The sequence below is a fragment of the Myotis yumanensis genome, unplaced genomic scaffold (assembly GCF_028538775.1).
Source record: "Myotis yumanensis isolate MYYU_CA2020_CCGP unplaced genomic scaffold, mMyoYum1.0.hap1 SCAF_5, whole genome shotgun sequence".
Lineage (NCBI taxonomy): Eukaryota > Metazoa > Chordata > Mammalia > Chiroptera > Vespertilionidae > Myotis > Myotis yumanensis.
In genome coordinates, this window is record NW_027223756.1 from 53267937 (window position 1) to 53289350 (window position 21414).

At 39.9% G+C, this 21414-nt stretch overlaps 1 protein-coding gene across 2 annotated transcripts in view; it reads left to right on the forward strand.

The window, feature by feature from the left end:
* Window positions 1–21414, forward strand: part of ARHGAP10 (Rho GTPase activating protein 10) — a 256918-nt gene that overhangs the window by 195947 nt on the left and 39557 nt on the right. For both annotated transcript variants that reach the window (XM_070415283.1, XM_070415284.1), the window contains one exon: window positions 16322–16466. In XM_070415283.1, coding sequence (XP_070271384.1) covers window positions 16322–16466 — 145 coding nt within the window. The remainder of the gene's footprint in view (window positions 1–16321; window positions 16467–21414) is intronic.

Here is a 21414-nt window from a genome sequence, read left to right on the forward strand (position 1 = left end):
TAGGTGAGATTGAAATAACTTGTAAAAATATGTGGCTCGTTTATACATGTGGCGAGTGAGAGGAGTGAAATTTATCAAATTACAGGTTTCTATATGTGATAGTGTAGTACTTTTCAGTATGTATTTATCAGTATTATTTATTGCCATTTTCTTATCTAAAACAAATATTTCAAACATACGCTTTAAGATGGCAAAGACAGAGCTTAAAGTCTTACAGTACAAACCCAAACTAGGTTAAAATAAAAAAATAAAAAAAGAAAGGTTGGTATCAGTCAATGGAGGGAAAGGCTAGAGAACAGCAAGGGATGTTTCTGAAAATGGGCACAGGCCATTTCCGGTTTACTCCTGACTGCACTCTCCACAGAGGCAGTATGGGACAGGCACATGTGCCTTCCTCAGGAATCCCCCCCCCCCCCCCCCCCCCCCCCCCCGAGGGAGGTGGAGGAGTGGTGGGGCAGCCTTGGGTCAAGAAGAAACTTCCACCAAGATAGAAGCTCCTCCTGACCACCCTGCTCTCCTGCCAGAGAAAGGAGACTAGCAGGAATGTGACTCCCTCTCAGACACCCCAGGGTCAGTGATCTCCAGCAAGAAAAGTGTCTGAAAGGCCATCAAAACCGAAACTGAGTTAAGGGAAAGAGCTTCTGTAGGAGAGGAAGATGGGAAAAAGGAGCCCCTTAAAGGGGGGGTGGGGGGGAGTGTCATTTCCCACCTTTATAACTTCCAACTTGAGCATCTAGAAGTCATCCTCTTTCCTGGTCCGTCTTCTGCATGGAGAATGGAAGGAAGTGGTTGCTAACTTGGCCGCCTAGGACAGAGACTCCTGGCAGGGGCTGGAACTGTGGACAGCCCAAGCAGGAGGTATGAACACAGACACGTCATTTTGGCAAAAGCACAGAGATGAGGTCAGAGACCAGGCTGAAGACAATCCTGGTGGCATCCTTGGTCCCCCCAAACCCTTTGGTTGTGAATTGAATTGTATTCCCTCAAAATCCAGAAGTTGAAGCCCTAATCCCCAGTGTGATTCTCTTCGGAGATGGTCTTTAAAAGGGTAATTAAGGTTACATGAGGTCATAAGGATGGGGGCCCTAGTCTAACGGTACTGCTGTTCTTATAAGAAAAGAAAAAGGACACCAGGGATGTACATGCACAGAGGAAAGGCCATGTGCAGGCACAGACAGCAATGTGCCATCTGCAGTCCAAGCAGAGAAGCTCAGGAGAAACCAACCCTGCTGCCACCTTGATCTAGGACTTTCATCCCCAGAACTGTGAGAAAATAGGTATCTGTTGTTTAAGCACCTAGTCCACAGTGTTCCGTTGTGGCAGCCCTACCAGACGAAGACATTTTCTCAGAACACTGGGCAGGCACACTGTAGTGCATCGCAGAAATCACATCCAAAACCTGGGAAGAGATTCAGGATGTCACCCTTACTGTAGTGGTGTGTACAGAAAGTGTTGACACAGCTGCCCATTGAAGACATTAGTATCGTTGAAATCAGCCACTCCCAAATAATCCAGTGTGTGGTCTATGTGAATGTATTGCAAAGGAGGGGAAAAATGTAAACTGTAGACAAAGAATTTTTTTTGGAAGAAAATGATCTAAGGAAGAGAATAAATGAACTTATTAAAATCCATCTCCATAGAAGAACTAAATATTTATTCAGTAAAATGGGAGTTTAAAAATGAAATGATTAAAGAGGATTTTTAAAAAAAAGGTGCTTGCTGAGCTAAGAAAGCAGACTGGCACCTAAAAACAACATCCAAACAAATGAACAGATTATAGGCAGAAATGAATAGAATCAAAAGTTGGAAAACAAATCACCATGATTGATGAAGCAGTTGCATTCAGTGGATGAAAAAGAGAGATGACAGAAGTCAGAGAAAACTGTGGACGTGGAGGGCAGACATGACCCATCACAAGACATTGTTGTCATGGGAACACCAAACCAAGTACATTGAACCAATCATTTGTAACGATCACACAGACCTTTTTATCTAAATTACAGTGAGACCTTCATTTGATCAGCGTAATCACTAAATTTTAGGAAATATCAATTCTGAATTTTAAGTCACTCAGAATTATCCATGTAGAGACATACTGTGGTTCGGTTACTGTGTTGGAGTTTTGAGGAAAAAGAAAAACTGTACCAGGAAGATGCATCTGGTAGCCTCATGTTTCCTTACAGCAGCTCTGAAGACCACAAAGCAATGTTTATAAGTCTTGAGTATCTATTTTGGGCCCAGATAAAAATTCCAAATTTCAAACTGCAGAAATAATACAGACCAGTTATTCTGGTCCATAATACTCTAGCTTTAGAAATTAACAACAGTAATAATAACAGAAGCCCCCTACCCCTCCTCCAAAAAGAAAAAAAAAAAGTTCCTGGCTATTTGGAAATTTTGAAGCTCTCATGATTCATAGGTCAAAATAAAAATTGTTGACTTACTATAAAAATATGAAAACATGCATATCAAAACTGAAAGAACAGAGTAAGAATTATGTTTCCAGGAAATGTATAACCTTATACAACTGAATAAGCCAGAAAGAATGAAATTAGTTAAGCTTTTACCCATTTACTCCAAATTTGAAGAAAATAAAAACTATATAAGGTGAAATTAATTAGAAAAGAAACAAAAAGTGTTTTTTTTGTGTTGTTTTTTTTTTTTAAAGATAAATACCTCTTACATTTTTGGTGGATTGGGAGCATAAAATAAAACAGATTTCCTTGGCCAGGCTAGTCAAGGAAAAAAGGGATGGTGAGAAGGTTCGCCTATATAAAGAGGAACAAATGTGGAAATAACCCATAAATACTCAGTGCACAGAATTTTGAAAATCTGAATGAAATTAGTGAACTAATGATAATGAAAGAAACGGACACAATTTTAATACAGCTGCCATCCATTTCCCAAAAAAGCACCAGGCTCAGATATTTTCACAGGTGAATTAAACTGGGAAGAAATAGATCTGTTGGCATTTAATCTGATCCATAGCAGAATAAAGAAAAACTTCAAATTATTTTTATGACTCCAGTAGGGCACTAATGCCAAAGCCTGGCAGAGACAAAGTTGTAGATCAATTTTATTTAAGAATTTTATGCAGAGATCTTAAATAATACATCAGCAAATAAAAGCACTACTTTAACAGCATAATATTTCCATCTAAGTTGAGTTCATCCCTGACATATAAGGGTGACTCAATATTAGGAAATACATTAATATAATGTGCCATATTATTAAGTCAAAAGAGAAAATCTTTCAGGAGATGCCTAAAAGCAATTGGCAAAATTTACGTAATTCCCAATACAATATTTTAATAAAACAGAAATTGTGGATAGTTCCTTAAAATGATTTAACAGTATTTTAATCCTTAAGCTGGTATCCTATTTAATTGTTGAAATGCTTAAAATGCTGAAATTGTGACTTAGTTCACTATTACTAATTATTGTCCTAGAATTACCAGTCAAGAAAGGAAGAAAAAAATAAATGATATGAAAACTGGCAGGGGAAAATTGCGCATTATTTAGAGAAGTGATTGTATAATATAGATAACCAAGAGAACAGAGTGACGAGCTAGTAGATACACTAGCAGGATTCATTGGGATGTAGGATTAAAAGTAATCACCAGAATCAATAGCTTGCTCATGTACAACCAGAAGCAGATAATACAGGGGAGAATAGGCCCTATTATCAATGTTATCTGAAATATAAATCTCCTGAGTGTAATCCTAAATCAAGAGGAAGAACACATGTTTGAAGAAAGCCATATTGTTCCACCATAATGAGACGTGAGAAGTCACTTTGAGAGGAGGAAATAAGTGGTCTTATTTGGTGGGGTGTGATCGGAGCAGCCTTTTTGAGATAGTTAGGCAGTGTCAGCAAAACTTAAATGCATGTTTGCTTTAAAGGTAATCTCTCTGCTACTAAATACTCTATAGGTATTCACTGAAAATTTTGCAAAAAGGAAGAGTGGGTTCACCTCCACATGTGTCTCTCATTGGAACTAGCCTTCCATTGAGGGTTAAATAAATTATGTGATGACCATAGAAGAATGAGGCAGGGTGGTAAATACTGATTCTAATTGTGGTGGACACACCTTATGGTGACCCAGTGACCCAGGCCCTGGAGTGCCAGTGGGACCTGTGACTTGATTCTAACCAGGATAATAAAAGGCGTGGCATGTCTCTCATGATTGTTTTGTTGTATCAGATTCCGTTGGAGCAGATGGCAGAGAGGGACACTCCTACTGGCCAGAAAGAAGCAAATAGTCATGTTGTGAGCTGCCTACGGAGAGGGCCACGTGGCAGGGAACTGTGGGTTGCCTCCAGCCCATAGTCAGCAAAACCCAGAACCCTCCTCAGTCCTGCAACTGCAAGGAAATGAATTTTGCCAACCACCCAAATGAGCTTGGAAGCAGATCCATCCCCAGTTGAATCCTCCAAAATGACACGATTAGAGTCTTGTGAGCTGAGGATGGGAGCAGAGAGTCCAGTTAAGATGTGCCTGGACTCCTGACACATGGAAACGTTGAGATAATTGACAGCTTTCTTACATATAACAAGAATCAGAAAACACAGGAACAGTAGATGTGCTGTTCTCAGCCTCTGAATTTGTGTTAGTTTGATAAACAGCTACTTAGCACTTATTTCCAATGTCCAGAACGTTGCTTGTCTCATAGTAGGCATTCAGTTAATATTTGAATGGATAATTAATTAAAGATACAGGTATGAAACCGTATCTTTATTATGATCCTTCATGTGTTAATTTATATATATATATACATATGTGTGTGTGTGTATATATATACACACTAGTGTGTGTGTGTGTAAATTGTACATATATGTAGGCAAATACATAGGCAACTCTTAAAATTTCCTTAGAAGGAATCAAAGAAACTATTGACAATGATTATTTTGCTGGGGAAGAGACTCTGTATTTTTCCAATATTCTTTGTGTCAGTATCAACATTGTTTTCAGGATGAGAAGGTTATGGCTCATATGTAGTTTTCTTATTTGACTTAAAAAAACTAAACCAACTACCACGTACTTAAATTTACATCACAAAATAATGAAATACGCTAGTTCTGTATCTCATAGGGTAGAAATATCTGTCAATTTGATCTACTGGGCAGAACTGGAAATCGCTGGAGAGATCCCTGAAAAGTTTCAGTGTGAAGAAACTTTTAACAGTGAGTCTGATTGTTTTTGACTTTGAGCTCCCTGCCTTCTTCCATGCCCTTCCTTTCTGATGCATGAAGTTCTTGTGTGGCCATTTGTCCTTCAGTGACAAAAACCTGAAGCAGTGGTGGGAGAAGTATTTGTATATTCTATTGAGCACATTCTGTTTCTTGTGAAGTGCTGATATCTTGAAGTTACTTTGAATCAGGTTTTTTGCTCCTATCCAAACTATCATCTGGTTATACCAGTACACATGGTATCAGATGAAGAACTGAAATAAACGTGTCTGTTGGTGGCAGATTGAAGATTGCTAGGGATTATTTCACATCCCTCCCTTAGTGTCTCCTTTCTTTAAATCTTGGTGGACCTTGAGATTGCTTTGATCATCAGACTATGGCATTTGTGACTCTTCACAGTGGCTTGAAGAGACTGACAGCTTTCACTTCCTTCCTCTTGGGCCACTCCTTCCAGGGGACTTCAGCTGCCTTGCAGAAGTCCACTCACCCTGAGCGTGAGGAAGCCCACACTTACCATGTAGAGAGGCTGGGCAGGGGAGAGGAGGAGCTGAGCCCAGCCAGTCCTGGCTGTCCCAGCCTTCCCATCCCAGGCATCGGACGCATGGAAAAACAGCTTGGTCTTCCCAGACTCCACCAGACAAAACTGAGGAACCCAACTGACAACCAAACTGAGCTCAGGCCCATGGCTCCCTTCCCAGCCACCTCCAGCCATTTGGCAGGCCCCGGCTGAGACTGCTCATTCCTGCTATGCCCTGCCCACACTCCTGAGCCAGGAAATTACGAGCATAATAAAATGGTGGTGGTTTGATACCGCTAAGCTTTGGAGAGGTCGTTACGCAGCAGTGAACAGAAGGAATGTCCCACTATTTCACTGAAAATGAATTTTTGTTTAGTGAATTCTGTTTCCCTATTGACCTCCAGAGCAGTACTTTTTTAGGTGGGAAAGGGACTTTTTTTTAAAGGTTATGTATTTAAAGAGCAACAACATGTTATCTGAATTTTTTTTTCACACAATAAAAAGTCTAAAAATGAAAATACAGCCCGGCCAGTGTTGCTAAGCAGTTAGCATCAACCAAAGAGGTTGCCAGTTTGAATCCAGGACAGGGCACATGCCCAGGTTGTGGGTTCAGTCCCCAGTAGGGGGCATGCAGGAGGCAGCTGATAGATGAAGTTTCTCTCTCATTGATGTTTCTATCTCTCTATCTCTCTCTAAAAATCAATAAAAAATATTTAAAAACAAAGAAAATACAGTGCAGGGTGTGTAGGTGATTAATTATTCTCCCACTTTGATAGCAATTGTAGAGCTTCAGCCAGAAGCTCAGAGTTCCACCTGCCCTTTCCTCTCTCTTTTCCCCCAACACACACAGTTTACTTACCCATGGGAATCTCTGGCCTCTTTGGGAACTGGCTCAGTACTGCTATAGTACCTGCATAGTTTTTGTTTGTTTGTTTATATATGTTTGCATAATAGGATATAGGAAAATGAGGTTAAAATGCCTGTAGGTGCTGTGGCTCTTAGTAAACTTCAGGCAGATAATTACCACATTCTTCTACAAAAAACTTGTGTGGAAGAATAAGGTTATAGTATTTTGGGAGCCAAAAAAGGATGGCTTTATTTTTTTATGATTGTATTTATGAAATGGTAACAGTTTACAGAGCTTTTCATGTACGTGCTAATATCTGACAGGTTCTTTTTTTTTTTTTTTTTTGGAAAGAGAAAACCAGAATAAAAGGAATGTTAAGATTCTGGAGATTACTCCCTAAATAGGGCATCCCTGTGGCGTATCAACCATGCATTGCAAATGTAATGGGAACCCACAGAACCCAGAGTATGGCTGACTTGAAGTCGGGAAAGGAGAAGGCTCAGGTCTCAGCATGGTGCAGTGATCAGGAGGCGGGGAAAGGTTCTCTTCTCTTGCAGAAAAGGGGGCAGGTCAGCTTGACGGGCTTGCTTCTTAGAAGAGGGAGTCGCTAGGCTCAAAGAGTTTGGTGAATGAGGCCATCTTTTGGGATTTCGTACATAGTTTCTCTCATAGATTCATGAATCAACCCAGTCAAGTCCTTCAGCCAGTGTTTGGACGTCTTTGCACTGACCCTGGTCTTACCTTGGGAAACTTGGAAGACATGAAGCTCATTATCTCCCAAGTTAACCTGCCCAAGAGTTGTGTAACTTCACCAGTTCAGAAGGTCTTTCTCCCTCATATTCAGTTGACATATGCCTTATATTCTCAACCCATTAGCCCTGGTTTTAACCTTTGGGACCCATACCAGGTGACTCCCTCTTCCACGTGATAGTGTGTTTAGAATCTGAGAATTGGTACTGCGACCTGCTGGATATCTCTTCTGGCCCTTTAGTTGTATGACTTTGTTTTGAACTTCTCACCTTCAGATCATACTCTGTGATGTGATTTGCAGTAAGAAATATATATTTGGTTCTTCATCCACAGTTCCTGGCTCGCAGCTCCCAAAACCCTTATAGTTTCCTCAGCGATAAGAGCAAAGGGAGCATCCTCACTATATTTTGTCTCTTGTCTTCAGTGCCTGAAAACACTTCAGATCCATAAAGGTGAATGAAATGGGCGTCTTAGTATTCATGACAAGCTCCTTTCCACCACAACTGGGTTTAGATTAATAACATAACTTTGGAAGGCACCAAAAGATGGGGCTTGTTGCCAGGGAAACCAGCCCTGAATAGAAGATTGTAAATTTCAGCCCCACCCCTTAATTTGAGGGAGGAGGGATGGGCTGGAGGTAGAATCAATCTCCAATGGGCAATAATGATTTAATCATTCCTGGGTAATGAGGCTCCATAAAAACCCAAGGACAGGGTTTGGAGAGCTTCTAGGTTGAGGAACCAGAGGCTTCTAAGTGCTGCTGTGCCAGTCCCCAAACTCCACCAGGACAGAAGCTCACCCTGTGTGTCTCTTCATTGGGCTGTCCATTCATATTCTCTGATATCCTTTGTTAAACCAGTATCTCGTGAGGAACTGGCTTTCATGAGGCCCATGAGCTGCTCTAGCAGGTTAATTGAACCCAAGGAGGGGGTTGTTAGAACCTCTGATTCACAGCCAGTTGATCAGAAGCACAGGTAGCAACTTGGGCTTGTGACTGGCATCTGAGCGGGGGCAGTCTTGTGGGGACTGAGTACTTAACCTGTGGGATCTGATGCTATCTCCAGGTAGAGTGTTAGGGTTGTGTTGAACCTTGGGACACCCAGTTGTGTTGGAGAATTGCTTGTTGGTGTGAGGAATCACCCTACTTGTTGGTGCTGGAGATTAGAATTTTCATATTCCACTGCAGACACTTCTGTTTCTCTGCGACTTTTACCGCATAATAGAATGCGATGCCCTGTGTGGCTCAGTCAGTGAGGAGTGCAGTCGGGATTAGCATCACCTTCCTTGCAGGTGTACTCAGTTCATCCTGTCTAAGATGTCATCAGTTTACCAGTCCTGACAGGTGGTGGTGGCCTTACCGTCTACATTGACTTTTTTCATGGCTCTTGCCGAAGCACACATTTTACATGCCGTCCTGCAGCTGCTTTTTAAACGCGTAGGTGCTGCACCATTCATCATGTTTGGAAATATGGGTCAGAGCTGGTCCCAGGCGAGGTGGGATCAGGTGAAGGAAGTCCTAACTTTGGCAGCTCAGATACAGCTACTCTACCTGCAAATCAGCGAGTTCCATGCTGACGTGTAAGTCCAAGAATCTAAACGTTAACCTTTTTAGATTTTATCTTCTTCAAAGGGCTTTGTTTGGTGTTTACCAGAATTCCTTCAAGGAATATAAGTGTATTAGTTATCACTTTTGTAACATGAATAAATTATAATTTTGGGAAAAAATTGTCAATAAAAAATGTAAACCAACCAAATTTTAGGAGCAGTGATTAAACGCGAAGGCTGATAACTACTCCGTGGGTCATCGCTTATTTTCCAAAAGAAAAATGTCATCTTCCTTGAAAATTTCAAAAGATAATGAGTCCATTCTAAATGCATTTACTTATATTCAGTTTAAAGTTTCATAGTTAACATTAAGGCAGGGTCCTGCTTTTCCTCATGGCTCGAGCTAGCCCTGGGTTGGGGAGGCCTCTCCCTGTGGGTCCCCAGACCTTTGGGTACTGTAAATGGTAGGCTTCCTGTGTTATGGTTCTCTGTGCTGGTATAGGACTGAGTGACTTCTAAGGGAGGCCTGAGTCCTGGAAAGAAGAAATGTAAAAGAGGGAGAAGTTGTACACCCAAATTGAAGGATGAGGAGGAAAAGAAAAAACAAAGGAATATCATGCATGGAGTATGTCTTCTAGTTGACATAGAATAGCTATATTTCTTTAATGGTTTTCTAGGCTTTAATTGCCGAAATGCAAGCTTTGTTTGCTTGTTAGCAGAGGACATAGCAATGGAAAACAATTCTAGCTCAGCATCAGCTCTTTATTCAGGGAAGGATACTTGTAGACATTTGGGTTATGAAAGTCAAAGCCACAGCTATGTTTGGGCAAGTGTTTTCTTCTGACTTTGGAAAGTGTATGCTGCATTTTCCAAACATTTGCAGGTGCAAATTGATAAAATTGCACCCGGAGTGTTTAAAGGTTTACACACCAGAAAACAACATTTTATAATTGGGGTTATATGTTCACCCCAAATGTAAGAGTGATGCAGCCTTGGGTTAATCAGGAGAGGTTCACCTTATGTCTGTTGGGGAGGATGTTATTTAGTGAGGAGTAGAAAACTTAGTGCCATTGGGTTCCCATTATACTATTACAGTTATGTATTCTTATTCCTCGGTAGTTGTTGTTTTTTAACATTAGAAAAACCAGGGCACTGAGAAACCAGTTACACCCACAGTTAATGCCATTGAAAATACTCATGGTTTGGGGTAGGTAGTTCTGGGGTCATTTTAATTTTATAAAGTCTGGTTGATAAGTTGTCATTTACTGAAATCTTGAAGCCAGACACCAAAGTCTGGTATGTGTTACTCCATTGAATAGAGTGCCATAGAAATCAATGTGGTCTAACCCACTGGCACTTAGGAAAGGGTCTGAAATGTCTCTTGAAATTAAAGCTCAAAGCTTTGAAAGAAAAAGAAATCCAGAAAGCCTACCAGTTTTGTAAATTCCAATAAGTACTCCTGTTGCTTTTCTTTCTTTCTTCTTCATCTCCTTTTATTTTATTTTATTGTAAGCCAAAATTGAAGTTGTTTTTTAAAAAACTCATTGTAAGTCAGGGCATAATCAAACCTGAACCTCTGGATGAATGACCGTTACAATGGGAATGTCTCCTGCCCCCTTCCATTCTCCTGGGATGCAGTGGAACAAGATCCTATAACACGCTTCAGTGTCAGCTTCACAGATCTGTGTGTCCAGGCTTGCATCAGATAATGCGTCTGAAAGCGCTTCGAAGAATTTCAACTATTGAGCAAAACTTCCCCTGATGAGAAAGTGCGTGCATGAAGTGTAGTCTGTTAGAAAGGGCCAGAGCCAGCAAGCGGGGAAGTAGCAGTTGGCGTTGAGACCTTGGTCTGGGGGGAAAGCCACTAACTAGTGGTATTAATATGAACAAATCTGTAATCATAGGGGCCTCAGTTTAGTCAACTGTGAAATAGAGGGGTTGGCTTAAGTGATAACTAGGCTAAGTTTCAGCTCTGAGGTTCTGAATTTTAATGAACCAGAACCAACATGAAAACAGTATTACTATTTCCAGCATCAAGCCTGAACCCAACTGGTATTTTACTGTCAGTCCCCATTACCAAATCTAGTTAACTTTTCTATAAAAGACCCATATTTAGTCATGGGGTAGTGCCGATTCAGGAACAGAAAGCTGGAGAGTTTTCAGAGCTCTCTGTGTGCCGTTCACATGGGGGCTAAACTCTGAAGTTACGTTGTGGATGGAGGTTGAGGCTGCTTTGGAGCTGAAAGTAATATTTGGCCATTTTGTAGTGACACGTTTTAGAAAGGAGATTGGAAATACTCTTTTTGTCCCTCCTTTCTATGTTAAAGGTTTACTAAGGCGAGTGTGTATTGATTTCCAGCTGCCTTCTGGTTACACCTCTGTCTGTTGTGTTAGATACAGCATCACCAAAGAGGATATAAAGTGAATGGGGCGTAATATGACTGGGTAACATCAGAGGCAGGGGAGTGTGGTGTCTAAGACATGCACACTGGAATCAGAAAATCTGGATTCAAATCTTTGTAGGTAAGACACTTGGTGTAATGTCAGGCATATTGCAAGTACCCAGTGGATGCAACTGTCATTATTCAAGATGATAGGAATATACAAGCATAGTTATGGTCTTCTCACCATAATGAAGACCAGTGAACTCTTCGGTAAAACATATTTTTTTAAGAAAAGAATGACCTCATCCTCCTTAGTTTCTTTTAACCATAGTATTTATTCATTCAGCTGACTCAAATGTTGCAGGTTTGAATTGAGTACAAAGCCACATTTCCAGAGACCATCCTTACTTCCTATTGTTTGCAAAGTATTTCTGGCAGAAGTGGCCCAGTCATCTCCACACGTGGCCCCCGGGAGCAGAGCGTGAGGGACCTGGGGAGATATTTCTGTGTATGGCTGAGTCCCATGGGCATTGGCATCCAGTTTGTTGAGTCTGAGGAATCTGTGACTCCGAACAGTGGTGCCAGACTTGTGTTTGCGCTCACACCCTGAGGAGACCTGAGTCAGCGCCTACTTCCCTGACACACCTACGCGTGGGGTTTGTTTTTTGTCATTGGATTGTCTGGTTTGAGTTTTTCTTGTGTTATGAATACGTAGGAGCAGCGAGGGAACTTGCTACCCTGAAAAAGAATAAGTTTTGAGTAGACTTGATCTCTTGATTCTTAGTGTTGGTTGAGATGAGTTCATCTGGCCTAGAATAAAGCTAACACAACACTGGGTCCTAGGGTAGTCAAAAGATTTTGGCAAGAGACCTGAGTGGCAGAGGCATTTGCATCCACACAGTGGTTCTAGAATTGGGAAATCAATGTTATATTTACGGATGACACACTCTCTCTGTAAAGCGATGAAAAAAATATCCTAGGGTGAGGATTAACAACAACAACAAAAAATCTCTCAGCATTAAAGTGCAGAAATAAATACACAAAACAATTGTATGATTCTAGGTGACTTGGGAAATTTGAAAGATCCTCTTCTATTGCCTCTCTTGGCTCAGTGCTTGATGAATTTTTTTCCACAAATACTTTAGAATAACAACCTTTAGAATAACCAAACACTGAATTTGAGGAATATTTAAAATCTCAACAAATTAGTGCCTTCTCAAAACGGTGGCTGAATTGAGTAATGAACGTCTGTGTCCATTTATATTATCACTAGAGGCCCGGTGCACGAAATTTGTGCAAGAGTAGGCCTTCCTTCCCCTGGCTGCCAGCACCGGCTTCCCTCTGGCACCCAGGACCCAGGCTTCCCTCACAGCCCTGGGTTTGTTCAGAAGGTTGCCTGGAAGGACATCCGGAAGGATGTCTGGTGTAATCAGCATGTTATGCTTTTATTATTATAGATGATGTGAGCATTTTACAAATACCAGTAACTACCATTTATTTCTGGTTACCATGTGCCAAGTGCTGTACTAAACACTTTATAAACATTATCTCATTTAATCCCTGAAATAATTTAAGATGTAGGTTTTATGGTCCTCATTACACAGATGAGAAAATGAGGTACTTAGTGTTTTAATATGTCTAAGCTTCCATAGCTAGGAAGACTTAAAAGCCGGGATAGTTCCTTCTCAAATTATCATCTTTGCTTTGCTACCACATAATCTGACTGATAAGTTAGTTCTTTGAAATGCAACATGACATAGAATTTCTTGAAGGAGTAGTTGGTCTTTAGAATCTTTGAAACATTTTAAGCCTAATCAAGATTTGGGAAGGTCCAAGGAATTGATTGCATATGTCCAGTGCCAATTTTTCTGAAATAATGTTTCTGGTGTTTTGATTTGGACTTTGATCCATCCAAGACAAGCATCGAATGCAGTGGAATGACATCTAAATGGGAAGTTTTCACCAGTGGCTACACAAAGAATCACCTGGGGAGTTTTAAAATGCAAACCCAAGAAAACAAAACAAAAAACTGGAAGGCCCAGTCCCCATTCCCAGATATTCTTGTGTGTGTTTTTTCACCCCAGTTTTATTGAGATGTAATTGACAACATTGTACTAGTTTCATTCAGGTGCACAACGTAATTATTTGATATATGTGTATATTGAGAAATGATCACCACATTGAGATTAGTTAACCGTCAACATCACCTCACATAGTTACACATTTTTTAAAATTTTCTTACCCCAGGATATTTTTCCATTGACTCTTTTTTTTTTTTTTAGAGACAGAGAGAGAAATATCGATGTGAGAGAGACACATCAATTGGTTGCCTCCTGCACACGCCCTGACCAGGGCTCGGCATTGAGCCTACAACTGAGGTATGTGCCCTTGACTGGGATCATAACACAGGACCTCTCAATCTGTGGGCCCATGCTCTATCCACCAAGTCAAACAGGCTAGGGCCACCTTTTTTTCTTGTGATAAGAACTTTAAGATCTACTTTCTTAGCAACTTTCAAATATACAACATGCTAGTATTGTTAACTATAGTCACCATGCTGTAACTTATAACTGGAAGAAATTTGTACCTTTGACCACCGTCACCCATTTTCCCCTCTCCCCACAATGCCTGCCTCTGACAACCACCAGTCTGTTCCCTATTTTTATGAGGTTTTCTTTTTTTTTTTAAGATTCCACATGTAAGTGGATCATAAAGTCTTTGTCTTTCTTTGTATGACTTATTTCACTTAACATAGTGCCCTCGAAGTGCCTCCAGGTTGTTGTATTTGGCAGGAGTCACAATCCTGGGTCCTGTTGTGCTTGTAGTCCGTCTCTGCAAATTGGGACCACCACCATGCCTCACTCCTCACTCTCTCATCCCACCCACCCCAGCCCCTTGAAGTGGTGGTGGTGGTGGAAGAGGAGGAAGGCGGGGAAGGAGAAGGACCAAGAGGAGGGGGAGGAGAAGGAGAATTGGAATTAGAGGAGGAGGAGTTGGAATTGGAAGAGGAGGAATTGGAATTGAAGGAGGAATTGGAATTGGAGGAAGAGGAATTGGAATTGAAGGAGGAATTGGAATTGGAGGAGGAGGAATTGCAGGAGGAAAAATTGTCACCGTTTGCACCATTCCAGTCTGGTGATCTTCAAGGAAGTTCTGCTTTGAAGGTTATCCACTCTGCAGTGCCAGTTCTTGGGATACAACTTTTCTACGATTTATTTAGGTTTTGGCTCTTTGTTTTGTTTGGTTTCCTAGTCCAGTAACATCCGAGAGGCTTTTGTTATATTTGTTAAGATCAAACATGAGTAAGTCAAGGGGCTATTTCAAATGTTGGTCACACACAAGTGCTGTTTTATTTCAGTGGAATTAAGTTTTCCCATCTTTTCTTCTCGCCTTCAACCTACTCTATTCAACTTAACTTGTCACATGTTCCCACCACTCTACAGGCTTTTTTCATGTGAACAGTGACAGAGGGCAATAAATCCAACTGTGGCCAATAGTCTAGAATGCAGAGGATTTTTTAAGACAGATAGGTGGTGTGCTGTTTTCCAGAGTACCCAATTGCAGCACAGATTCTGTGGAAATAGGTGTTAGCAGGTTACCAGTTGGAGCACTAAATTACATTTTCACTAGCAAATATTTGTTCATAGTAGTTTAAATCATTTTTTTTATTCTGTTCACACATGAGAGGGCAGTATGGTACTATAAAGCAAATGTTCTGGTGAAATGCTTGTTTATATTGGCATATAATAGTTTTTAGGTGAGGACTTTTAGACCCTATGATTATAAATTAGATACGGTTGTCTGTTATTAAATATGATACCAATATGTGATACCCTCACTCATACACACAGGTCATATGGCTGTTTGTATTCAAATGCACAAATACAATTTCCTTGCAACAGTGGCACTTTCACACCGTGCCTTTTATTATTTTACTAGAGGCCTGATGCACGAAAATTCGAGCAAGAGTAGGCCTTCCTTCCCCTGTCTGCTGGCACCAGCTTCCCTCCGGTACCCGGGACCCGGGCTGGCTTCCCTCCAGCTGCCCGCAGGCACCCGGGAACCGAGCTGGCTTCCCCTGGGCCGCCCACAGGCACCCGGGACCCAGGCTGGCTTTCCCCGCCCCGACCCCAGCTTGGTCAGGAAGGACGTCCGGAATGATGCCTGGAAGACGTCTGGTCTAATTAGCATATTACCCTTTTATTATTATAGATATTTATGTTTTGTTGAATACTAGCTGGCTTTCTTCCCTTTTCTTGCTTCCACTTGAGGAACATCAGCTCTCTAAGGATGCCGTATTTGTTAGCTTGTTGTCTTTAAATATTTTATTTTATGACTTTACTGAAGGCCAAAGGATCTTCAGTGTTTTGGGGGACAGGAAGCCTCTGAACTCAGTTCTCGGCAGCCATGAAAGCTCTGTTAGAAGTCACCTGTATGATATACTTCCCTTTATGGCACAGATTGCTTTGTCTTGCTGATATATGAATGTCACTGTGGATAATCAAGGTGCTAATATTCTAGGTTTCATAAGTGGAGGGGGAATTATTAAGAGGAGTTGGAGAGAATTTAAGTGATTGATAAGATCTATAAAACAGTTTATGAAAAATGTATGTGGGAATCTGAAAGGTAATTTCATAAGCACCAGCTATTTTTAAACATGTAAAAAATATTTGCAGTCATATGTTTTTGTTTGTGTAGTTTGAAATTTTGAGACAAGCTTTTTGGCATAAATATAACCCTGTGTGAAATTTAAGGGGATATTTGTTCTTAATAATTTTTTCTGGCTACGTTTTTTATGGGTGAAGAGCTGGTATTGTCTACACCTGGTAAAGATAATTATAGTTGTTTAGTTTGGGGATTAATTTATTTTGAAATGTAATGATTTGATATTGCTTGGACTTAATTTTAATGAGAAATTTTATTTAGAAAGACTTATGACTTATACTGAAAATTTGAAGGAATGGATTTTTGGCTGCGTCCTGTTTTGGATGAGCTCCAAATTAACTGTTGTTTGGTGCTGGTTTACTGTTGGAGTACACAGGTTTCTGTTCAGGGGAAACAATTAATGTCCTTTGCACTCTGATGGCAGATTTTTCGGACGCTGCCTGCTGCCACACCCCCTGAGCCAGTCTCCCAGTCACCCCCAAATGCTCCACCAAGACAATCGAAGAGACAAGGCCAGAGGACCAAGAGACCTGTGGCTGTGTATAATCTCTCTCTTCAGCTGGAAGATGGTAAGATGTTCATTATATGTTTCTGCTTGACAGCATGTTGAGAATATGGTGTATCATATGTCCTCTGGGCAGGCCATGGTTTTCCATTCTGTGTACGGTTGTGTTATTTTTTTTAAATGATTGTTTAGAGAGGGAGGGTGGGGAGACAGAGAGAGAGAGAGAAAGAGAAACACTGATTTGTTGGTCCACTTATTTATGCATTCATTGGTTGACTCTTGAATGTGCCCTGACTGGGGATTGAACCTGCAATATTGGTGTCTGGGGATGACGCTCTGACCAACTGAGCTACCCAGCCAGGGCCATCCTTTGTGTTTCAATTTCTTTTTCCCTGAAGATTTTTCTGAGATTAACAGAGAGGGTAACGTTTTCCTGTCTGGGAGAGAAGTAAGTTTCAGTTTTGTGTTTGTCTTTGTTATGCATGGTTCTTTTTATATTTTTAAAAGACAGCTTAAATTTCTTTTTTGGGAGACTTGTGTGACCTCCTGTGAGGTTATATAATCCTGAGACAAATGGAAGGGGAACTAAAATTAAGGCAGATCTTTTATGAGAGGAGTCTGATGTTAACTGCATTTAGACTGAAGGCACAGCTCACCGTAGCACTGGGGTTATGGCTTATGCACCTTACTTGCTCCATGTTTCTGCCTTTCTCATAAGGCAGGTATCTGATCACATGGCAGGGGTGGCAGATTGACCTGTTTTTAGGGGCTAGGCTGAGTGAACGGAACTGCAGTTGGATTCTGGCAAATGTAAGTTCTCATGTCCCACTTAGGCTACCATGTTCTGGCTGATTTTTTTTTTTTCATGAATCCTTTTTTCTATTGTTTTTTTTGAGAGAATGGAAAGAAGGGGAAGAGACAGAAAGAGAGAGGCACATTGATTGGTTGCCTCTTGCACACATCCCAACAGTGGCGGGAGACTGAGCCTGCAATTGAGTTACGCGTCCTTGATGGGGAATCGAACCCGTGATCCTTCAGTCTGCAGGTTGACACTCTAACCACTGAGCTAACTGGCTAGGGCCAGGCTAATTCTTGTCATGTAATCATGTTGTCTCAATGTTGCCAGATTGTCTAGTTGTTTTTTTTAAGAGAGAGTGGAAGGGAGGGAGTGAGTGGAGAGAGAGAGAGAAACAGAAACATCCATGAGAGAGAGAGACATTGATTATCGATTAGTTACCTCCTGAACACATCCTGACCTGCAACCCAGGTACGTGCCTTTGACCAAGAATCAAACCCTCAACCCTTCGGTGGGCAGGCCGACACTCTAACCGCCTTGCAACACTGGCCAGATTGCCTAGTTTTTACAGAGTCTGGAAATTTGAATTTTAAACATGAATTCCTGCAAAACAAGATGGTAAGCCAAGTAGAGAACACCAATTGAAAATTTGTAGCCATATGGTTATTGATGTGGAGAAGGCAATGATCATGGTCTCAAAAGCCTGTGTTTTCAGTGTGCCTGTCTGCAGCTGTGACTTTTGTTGTGGGACTTCACTCCTGCTGAGGACATTTCTTGATTTTGAAATTAGTCTTCATTTTTCTTCCTCTTCTCATCCTCTTTGTTTTTGGCACCTTTCATTTATTATTCTTTAAAGCTACAGAGGTTATATTGGTTTGGCAGAGTGGGATTATTGTCAAAGGGAGGAAGGGAATGAAGATAGAAACCAATACAATATCTTTATCATAAGCAGCTGTGTAATCAAATGTCTAGGTTTGTAATATCCAAAGATCTGTGCAAGCAAGTGACATTGTCTTCAACTCAGCTGACTTGGGGGTGTCTACAGAAGGTCTCAGAATGCTTCCTATAAGAACACTGGGGGCTATGAGGTTTTAATTTTTTAAAGATTTTAAAATTTTAAAGATTTTTAATTTTTATGGGTGATTTTATTCTTAAATTTTTTTTAAATTAAATTTATTGGGGTGATATTGGTTAATAACATTATAGGTTTCAAGTGTATAGTTCTATACTACAACATCTGCATATTGCATTATGTGCCCACCACCTCAAGTTAAAGCTCCTTGTCATCTTATATTTGATCCCTAGTCTCCCACCCCCATTACCCTCTGGTAACCACCGTACTGTTGTCTGTCTTATTTGTTCATTTGTTGCTTTCAGTTTTATAGCTCACACATGAATGAAGTCGTATGATTATTTCCTTTTTCTGTATGACTTATTTCGCTTAGCATGATATTCTCCATATCCATCCATGTTGTCACAAATTGCAGTATTTCATCTTTTCTTATGATTGAGTATTACATCTTCTTTATCCAGTTATCTATTGAAGGACACTTCAGTTCTTCAGTGTCTTGGCACCATGAATAATGCAGCTATGAACATAGAGGTGCACATATCTCTATGAATAATTGTTTTCAAATTTTTGAGATAGATACCCAGAAGAGGGGTTGCTGGGTCATATGGTAACTCTATTCTTAACTTTTTTGAGGAACCTCCATACTGTTTTCCACGGTGGCTGCACCAACTTACATTTCTACCAACAATGAATGAGAGTTCCTTTTTCTTCACAACCTCTCCAACACTTATTACTTGTCTTCTTGATAATAGCCATTCTCACAGGTATGAATTGGAGTCACATTGTAGTTTTGATTTGCATTTCCCAAATAGCTAGTGAAGTTGAGCGTTTTTCATAGTTTGTTGGCCATTTGTATGCCTTCTTGGGAAAAGTGTCTGTTCCGGTCCTCTGCCTATTTTTTAATTGGATTGTTTATTTTTGTTGTTGAATTGTATGAGTTCTTTATATATTTTGGATATTAGCCCCTTATCACAGGTGTTGTTTGCAATACCTTCTCCCATTCGGTTGGTTGTCTTTTTGTTGTTGAAGGGTTCTTTATCTATGCAGAAGATTTTTTGTTTGATATAGTCGCATTCATTAATTTTTGCTTTACTTCCCTTGCCAAATTCATAAAATCCTCTCTTAAGACCAAAGTCCATAAATTTAGTACCTATATTTTCTTTTATGTAATTTATTGTTTCAGGTCTTATATTTAGGTCTTTGATCCATTTTGAGTTAATTTTTGTATATGGTGACAAAGAACAGACTAGTTTCATTCTTTTGCATGTGGTTTTCCAATCACCATTTATTGAAGAGGCTTTTCTTTTTTTTCCATTGTGTTTTTGTAGAAATTTTTTTTGCCCATAAATGTTTAATCTTTATTGGGGTTTGTTTAAGACATATTTCATATGATACAAATATTAGTTTTACAGTCAGGTCCTTGTTTTCCAGAAGAGGGGCATGAATCTATAATTCCAGAGCTTTCTTTTAGACATTAGTTTCAACTTCTGAACCCACCTAACCTTTTTGTTCTCTCTCTTTTTCTCACTTTCATTTTCTTTCAGTAGAGTTGCTAATAAGGAGTAAAACTGGTTGAAATTGCACCTTTTCTTATACCTCACTTGTTCTCAGGTGGAAGTGTTAATAAAGAGTGAAAGAGGCAAATGTTGAGAAGTAAAGGGAGGAAAAATCAAGAAGCCATTGATAATATGTGCATTCACTCAAACTGAATAGACCATATTTCATTAAGGAAATGACCAAAGAGGGACCTTTTGTCTTAGAATTACATCTACTTTTTTGACATTTTTAGGACTTTAATCATAATATTCAATCACAACTTCATAGTATATTAATCTTTTGATCTTTGGGTTGCTAAGTGATTATTAAAGGGTAAGAAATTGTTGAAGTGGTATTCAGAACATCTTTTATGGAAATATTGAAGATGGTTTGCTACAATATTTAGGTTATATAATAATTAAACATTATTTGATTGTAAGGGAAAAGAGATTGTCAGATATTCAGTTCTCTAGTCTGTTTTTATGTTCATCATTTATATGATGTTTTAGTCTACATTTTGTACTTTATAACTTTACATTAATTCTTCTTGATTGTAGCCTTAGATTTTTTTTTTTTTGAAAGTTGTCAGAATAAGGAAAGCTCATGATTTTGGTCATGGAGTGCTTTTATTTTACCTTAGAGGTCATAAGATCAAGCAATTAAAACTATTATTTAACCACCCCCCCCCAATTATTTGTTAGTTACACTTAAGTTGTGTGAAAAAAGAAATTATTTCAGCGAGACCAAAATAGGAGTATGTTTGGCATATTCTAAAATATGGGAAATAAATGAAGAGAAGTGGTGTATATGCTTTTGAAAGGAAGCATACAGGGAAAGGATGCTAAAAGACTATTATTGAGTATGACTCAGCATACCGAAAACTCTACCCCTTCAAAAAAAAACATCTATTCTTATCACTAGAACTTAAATGATGTTGTTTTTGTAGCCTGAGTCATCTAATGTCAACTCTACTTGAAGGTTTCAAAAAGTTTAATCTTTTATTGTATTTTTTAAAATTGATAGTAGTAGAATTACTTTCCATGTATAGTTTGGTTGATTATTTTTCCAAATGTTTTAGTTTATATCAGTCTGGTAGAAAATTTAAATGCAAATATGTCCTTCCCCCTGACCGACCCCCCCTGCCCCCCGCCCCCGCCACATTTATTCACTGTAGTATAAGGTAAATTCAATTTAATAAAATCCAGGACAAATAATTTTTATTTAAAACTTTGGTAGATTATCTGCCAAGATTCAGGAACCTAGAGTGGATAACTGGGAATTTTCTCAGCACTATGATTTGGTCACAGATTTGGTTTTGAGAGAAGTGGTTTGTGGTGTGTTATTTCATCTTCTACTTTGGTTGGGTATGAAACTGTGATGTACCAAATAGCCAACCCTGGACAACACGCAGTTGGTTTCAGTTTAACATCAGAAGGATCAAAAAGTCATTATTAGCAAAGATTCAGCAAGCCTGTTAGCATGAGTCTGGAATCAGAGAATCCAAACTGGTGTGAAGTAGGAGAGAAACTCTGCTTTAGACATGACTTTTATTATGTCATATTTAACCCCACTGCACTCCCCATTGAGAGGTGATCAGTTTAATTGACC